Source organism: Armigeres subalbatus, chromosome 3 (genome assembly GCF_024139115.2).
Source record: "Armigeres subalbatus isolate Guangzhou_Male chromosome 3, GZ_Asu_2, whole genome shotgun sequence".
Classification (NCBI taxonomy): domain Eukaryota; kingdom Metazoa; phylum Arthropoda; class Insecta; order Diptera; family Culicidae; genus Armigeres; species Armigeres subalbatus.
This window is the reverse complement of record NC_085141.1, coordinates 334,874,165-334,881,640: the sequence shown is the minus strand read 5'-3', so window position 1 is coordinate 334,881,640 and position 7,476 is coordinate 334,874,165. Positions and strand designations below refer to the sequence as shown.

At 40.7% G+C, this 7,476-nt stretch overlaps 1 protein-coding gene across 1 annotated transcript; it reads right to left on the bottom strand.

Moving 5' to 3' along the window:
- Positions 1-2,849: 2,849 nt before the first annotated feature.
- Positions 2,850-5,827, bottom strand: LOC134221309 (mitochondrial uncoupling protein Bmcp). The gene is made up of 5 exons (XM_062700511.1): positions 5,532-5,827; positions 5,237-5,384; positions 3,884-4,181; positions 3,702-3,820; positions 2,850-3,610 (listed from the first exon to the last, which is right to left on the bottom strand). Exons 1-5 carry the CDS (start codon positions 5,596-5,598, stop codon positions 3,250-3,252), a joined length of 993 nt encoding a protein of 330 aa, XP_062556495.1. The 5' UTR covers positions 5,599-5,827; the 3' UTR covers positions 2,850-3,249.
- Positions 5,828-7,476: the final 1,649 nt, after the last annotated feature.

The window sequence follows — 7,476 nt, the reverse complement described above, 5'->3', positions numbered from 1 at the left end:
CACCACCTCGGCATGATCTGCCTAGGATCCGACGTATAACACACGTCAATACCGAAGCTCCATCACTGCTAGAGATTCAAACAGCCATCTAAAGCATGACATCGAATAAAGCCCCAGGGGTCGACCGCATATCAGCCGAGATGCTCAAAGCTGACCCCATGACATCCGCTCAACTACTGCATCGTTTATTTCGTAATGTCTGGGACACCGCAACTTTTCCGGTCGACTGGATGCAAGGTATCTTAGTGAAGGTGCCCAAAAAGGGTGACCTGACTGTATGCGATAACTGGCGGGGCATTATGTTGCTGTGTACCGTTCTCAAAGTTCTGTGCAAAATTATCCTAGCCCGGATTCTGGAGAAGATCGATGCGACTCTCCGGCGGCAGCAGGTCGGATTCCGTGCCGGAAGATCCTGTGCAGACCATATTGTCACGCTCCGCATCATTCTGGAGCAAGTCAACGATTTCCAAAAGTCACTTTACCTGGTATTCATTGACTTTGAAAAAGCTTTCGATCGTCTCAATCACGTGAGTATGTGGGGCGCCCTGAGACGCAAGGGAGTTCCTGAGAAAATCATCGGCTTCATCGAAGCACAGTACGAGGCCTTTTCATGTAGAGTGCTGCATAATGGGGTCCTGTCCGACCCTATCCGGGTCGTAGCTGGTGTGAGGCAAGGATGTATTATATCAGCGTTACTGTCCCTCATCGTAATCGATGAGATTCTGGTAGATGCGATTGACCGTGAACCAAACCGCGGGCTGTTATGGCAGCCTATAACCATGGAGCACCTAAACGACTTAGAATTGGCTGATGACGTTGCACTCCTCGCGCAACGGCGCTCTGATATGCAGAGTAAGCTCCTCTTCGGCAGGTTTAGTCATCAACGTCAACAAAACCAAATCGTTGGATGTAAACACGGTGACTCCTTCCAGTTCCACAGTAGCCGGGCAACCAGTGGAGAATGTTGGAAGCTTCCAATATCTTGGTAGCCAAATGGCGTCAGACGGCGGTACCAAGATCGACATAGGCGCACGGATCAAGAAAGCAAGGGCTGCCTTTGCGAGTATAAGAAATATCTGGAAAAACAGGCAGATAAGTGAACGCACCAAAATACGAATTTTCAACTCTAACGTGAAATCTGTGCTGCTATACGCTAGCGAAACATGGTGTGTATCAGTGGAGAACACTCAACGGCTGCAGGTGTTCATTAACAGATGCCTGCGGTATATAATTCGGGCCTGGTGGCCTCACAACTGGATCTCAAACAACGAGCTCCATCGTCGTTGTCACCAGAGGCCGATAGCAACAGAAATTCGGGATCGGAAGTGGGGCTGGGTCGGCCACACTCTACGTAGGGTCGGAAACAAAATCTGTAAACAAGCATTAGACTGGAACCCAGCGTGACATCGCAGCAGAGGCAGACCCAGAGGCTCATGGCGGCGAAGCCTCAATAAAGAAATAAAAGAAGTCGACCGAAATCTAACCTGGCAACAGGTTAAAGCGATAGCCGGGCAACACTCAGGATGGAGATCTTTGAAGTCGGCCTTTGCACCACCGGAGGTGTACAGGATCCCTAAACTAAAAAAACTTATTGAATGGGGAAGCCCAGTTGATTGAACCAGTGAACCATTTGGTCAGTGAAGATTGGTCAGTTTGTGATTTCGCAAAGATTTCTTTCGTGCTTTCTAGTTCCACGTTTGGAACGATTTGAGTATCGAATGCTAGAGCCACTTTTTTACCCGCTCTATTTTAAAGTCTTTGTTGGCCGGACTTCATCTGCGTCAGCAAACTCTCCTGTGCTGAGAGTGACGCTTAAGTTGCTGTGCGCTGAGTGCACTAGGAAATCGTTACAAAACTACGGATAGATTTCCGTGCGTTTTCCGGAGGATTTTCTGGAAGAATTCCTGGAAGAACTATCAAAAGAAATTCTGGAGAACCTTCGGGAGGAATTCCTATAGGAGGAGTTTTTTTGTTTTGTTTTGGACATAACCCCCGCTCCCCCCCCCCAGAGACAACATTTTTAGAAGAATTTTTTTTTCGAAAAAAAAATGTTCAGAAAATTTATTATTGTAAAACCATATGAGAACTGGCAAGATCATCGTCAATAAAACGCATGTTGCTAGATTGTTCTAAAATTATTTATTTTTGCTTACGCATCTCCAAAATATAAATTTGAAATAACATCTACTTATACAAATATGTACGGCGATTTATCAACTATGTTCATAGTTTGATGATAATACTGCCATTCCACGACAAAAGGATATACGATCGCTCAGAAATTGGAAGAAGAATAATATATTTTTGTGAAAGTCTTTCTTGAATAATTTTAGTATTTAACTCAAAAACTAAACATGTGATACGTACTAGTGGATTTTGGATCGGAACACATAATTATTAGAATGTTATTTAATAATAATAGCCGTTTACTGTTTAACTATCACTGTTTGCAATGCCTTTTTTATTGTTTTTTTTTTTTCAGATATGCATGCAACCTGCAGATATTAATTAAATCTGGAAGCGTATATTCTTATGTCATGGAATAACTGAATAAAATTTATTTTATGTCTGTGTTTGTTTTACTCTTCTTGATTAATTGGCTAACTGATACTATAGTTTTTATAACAGGCATGCTCATGAATTTCAGTTCGTTAAGGACCAGTAAACCGAATGCGTTGTATTTTCTCCCAAAACACAATACTATAATATTTTTGGTGGATAAAATGATTTTAAAAAGATAATCCTGCATATTCTTGTTGACGTTCGAATGCTCTCTCGAGCGCAGGTTCATGCGTGTTCTCAGTTACGCCAACAAAATCAAATGGGAAAAAGATTCGAACTAATCGGTCGACCATAAACAAGAATACAGGAGATTACTTTATTCTTAGAAAATTCCCGGTAGAATATAACAATAGGTAACATAGCACTAAAAATATTCGAGTGATTTACCAAATGACGTGTTGAAAGGTGTTAATGCAAATGCATGATTTGGTTAGTCAAATGCAAATGACAAATGCAAATGATTTTATTCGGTGAAATGCGAGCTTTGGTACACAAAATTAGGAAAAAGGAATTACGATATCGTAAAAACACAATTTAAACTTTAAACAACCTCAATAACGGTATGAATGCGAGTTCACTGTCAAGATTAATTGTTAAATTGCTTTCCAGCAGTTCACGCACATAAAAGCTATGTTATTTATGATAATCTAGTCTAGTCTTAGAAGTCTCATTCCGTCCGAGCCTCGTTCAGTACATCTGCTTCAGCTGTTCGTAGGTGATGAAGAAGATGATATTCCACGGGCCCATACGTACCCACGTCGGCACGAAGCCCTTGTACAGCGCCCGGAAGCCCTCGTTCCGGACGGTTCGGATGGCACAATCTAAACTGCCGGTGTAGATCTTCGGCGCTGATGTAGTGGGAGCGGCGGCTGCCACAGCTGCCACGGTACCGCCTCCAGCAACTCCACGGCCGCCGCCACCACCTGCTTCTCCTGGACCAAGGTTCTGCACCTGTAGCTGCACCCGGCGTTGATTCATCAACCGCGTCCTGATCACATCTATCGGCGTTGAGGCAACGGCACTTCCTAAGCTCGCGATGAAACTTGATCTGTAAATGGAACATATGATAAAAGCAAGGTTATATCTGATAAAATGATTTATAGGGAATTGCATCCTTTTTACTAGCAACTAATACTTACATAAAATGATTTGCCACTTGATCGCCAAATGTTTCCATCAAATGCAACTTACAAAAATCATACACTGGCAGTTCTACTGCCGCTATCACAGCCGCTCGTTGAGCCGTTGGGCCAACTCCCTAATAGAAAACACAAAATCAATGGCAGTCAACCTTCGAAACAATATACTGGATAGAACTTACCCTCCATAACCCCCGTACACCCTCGTGTACGTAAATCTCTTTAAAGCACCTTGCGAGACCAGCATTGTTGGTGCCCTTCCCGTGCACCTGCATGCGCACCTTCAGGACATCCGTAGGATTGGCAATCGCACTGGAAACGGCTCCGGCGACCGTTGCACAACCGGCGTTGCACCAAACATTCTCGTTGCCGGACTTGTCCACCAGCCAGCCTTTCTCGGTGGCCACCTTCTTAAGCGTATAGTAAGTTCCAAATTTGATCGTTCCGTACGTCGCCTGCCGCAGCACAGCGGGCCAAATGCTGTAATAAAGCAACAATTTTAGTAATCCACGAATCGACAGCATTTGCAAAATTATCATCATCATCATCATTGAGAAGATGCTTACTACACGATATGCAAATATAAAAGTAATAATTTGATAATAGCAATGCTGACAACCACGCATTGAACGAATAGGAACTAAAGGAACACGAATCTTTAAAGCATAACTTCAGTAAAGGAAATAAAAATTACTTTACTTCTAATTCTGTGTTTTGCTTAAGAATTTAAGATCTATAGTTTAACACAAAATACCGGGAAGCATTATTCTATTATGCTGAATATTTATATTTGTCCTATTCTAGTTTTCATTAGATTGTCCACAGATTATTTAATTTTGGATTTAAAGTAAAAACTAAAAATGGTACTCAAGCAAAACCACGCTAGAAATAAAGCCGCAACACGTGAGTAATGCAAATGGCGACTAAATTTGTTATCAAGTTGCAATTTCTGGTTAACAGATGAATTCGGTAAAATTCGAACAAAAAATAATTGCAGAAAAAATCAGTAGTTTTTTTTTTTTGCAGTCTTCAGTAATTTTATTTCCATTAACTGAGTCACCGGTAAAAAATATCAATTTTGAAATTTGTTTTACTGATGTCTCAGTAAAATCATATTTTACTAGAGCTGTGACGATATCGTTATATCCTATATCGATAAATATCGGGTTGAAATTATCGATACGATAACCGATATTCCAAAATCCGATATCGTCGATAATTGACTCGATAATATCGCCGATATAACTTTATTTGATGATGACTGTAAACTTGTGTGTCATAACCAATGATAAAACATGTTAATCTACTAATTTGATCTAAACTTTTCTCACAGACTGAACTAAACTAAACTTCTTATAAGTCCATATGCAAGGGTTTTAAAGCTTGTCATTTGATAAAAAGTATCTTTTCAAAGTTCAAAAATTTAATTTTTACTGGGAATATCGTCACATGAGCTAGATCTGTAAAAATAATTACCGAACAACAGAACCCTGGTTAAGTGCATACATCCGACCCTTTTGCAAAAACCAACATACCCAGAGTAAAGCGCCTTCATGCCTTCCTGTTTGGTAATCTTCACGAATGCGTCCGTCATGCCCCGGTACTTGAGCTCCGCGTGAGATTGGTCGATTCTCTGACCTTGAACTTGCAGTCTCGTCTTTGTTGTATCGATAGGGAAGGTACCTGGAAAAACAAAACAAACTCACAGTCAATCGCCAGTGGAGGAAAAGCCAAGTTATGTAAGAATAAGAAAATATGGAAAATATTCCAACATTTCCGTTTGCAATCGCAACCCTGTTCAAACCGGAACCAGCCAGATTTGGTACTCACCGAATTCGGCAGTGATCGATGCCACCCCACCGTAAACAAAGGGACGCCAATCGCGAATTTCTCCCATCTTGCGTTTTATTTGCACAACCGCTTCGGACAAACTAATTACGGGAAACTATTCGGTACGCTACCTGCCGCCACGGGAATCATTAAGCTCCGGAAAATATCCGAGAAAAAATAACCTTTTGGGCACTTTTTCGCTGGACCGATGGACTGATGCAATCCGGACGACGACGACGGAGACGGTATTTTTGTGTCTTGTGACTTTTTCACTGACAGAAAAGGGCACGTCGGTTTTGTTTTGGAAAAGGGCTCGCGCGGCGTTTGAGCGGCGGTGTTCACTTCTTCTACACTGCATTCGGAATCAACTCATTTTTGAGCCAAACTGCTCTCAGTCCAAACTATACTGAAAATATTCTACACGCTTGATAAACGTACTTTTCCACGTGGATCTAACGTGTTTTATTACATATGTTTTTCACTTATATTCCACATTAAACTAAAAGTTCCTTTTCACATGCATCTATCCCGTTCTATTATTTTTCGTTTTCACTTATGATGCACGTTAAACTCATTAGAAACAAAATTGAATCGACACCACTTGCCAATCCTGTGCAATTCAACGTGTTTTGATCATTAATGTTTGTTTTTATAGTTTTAACAGTATTGCGAGAAGATAGAAAAATTCGAACGAGGATCCGACGGTCGACCGTCGGAAAGTGGTTCCGCAAACGTCAAATCACTTGATGCACGGAAAATAATGTTGGTTGATTTTTTCGATAATAATGCGTTGATTATTGAAATCAAAGAAAATATGTTAAATGAGTGTTACATGCCACTTTATATATTCAATAAGTTTTATAGTACTTTCAAGGCATTTCGGAACGTATTTATGCGATTTTGAAACATTTTAGACTTCTCGAATTTTCTTGATATCAAGGAATATCAACACTTTTCGCACAGTGCATGTCATTTGAAGTTTCCGACACTCAGTCTTCATCTTCTTCTTTGCTCCGCAAAATTAGAAGTTTTCTCTGTTCTCGCAATATGATGAGGAAGTTTAGTTATGCTGTCATTAAGAGCATCATTATCGGTCGCGAGCATTTTAATCACCCACGCAGCGCTTTCATTTTAGTTTCGTCACTCGTTTCCGTATCGGTCACTATTTTCGGCTTTCAATTTGGTTGCTGTATTCCGTACCGGTGACGTTTGACAGTTGACAGATCTTCAAATAGCAGCGCTCTTATCGCGCTACCAAATTTGGTCACCTGTCAGTCGCGCTACTGTTATAGCAGCGCGTTTAGTTGCGACCGGTAAAGTGTCAAGTAATGATACTGTGCTGCCAAACGGCTTAAACTCACCACCGGTAATCTTGCTCTTACAATGATTAAATCAACTTTAATCCTCAAAAGAATAAATCAAAAATAATCCCAGCAATGAGTGGATAGACCGAATATGGTTTTAGCTTACATTTTAATCTATTTAGCTTTTATATTTTTATCCGTGTATTTAATCAAACTAATCCGCGTTAGTATTGTCGGGCCGCCACCAAACCGGACCGCGCGATTGAGCACTCGCGCTGCGACGCGAGTCGCGACAATTTGAAATATTTCATTAGTAGTGCGCATCATGCACGCATGGATGTATTTACTATCATGCGCACTAATCAGAAATGAGTTGCGACGTCTGATAACTGCAGATATTTCATTTTATTGAAAACAAATTTTGGATTTTCTACTATACACGGAATATATTTAACTTTGAGAAATTGGGTTGTTTAGCTCAGAAAAATATCGAGTGGTTTGCAGTTTAATATAAAGAGCATGCTTTTCTGATTTCCGACATATTTTTATTTTGTTTGTAAACCTTTTATTTACATTTTTATACAGCAAACAATAAGCCATTTTAATCGATAGAATGACACTAACATTCATAGAATGACAGT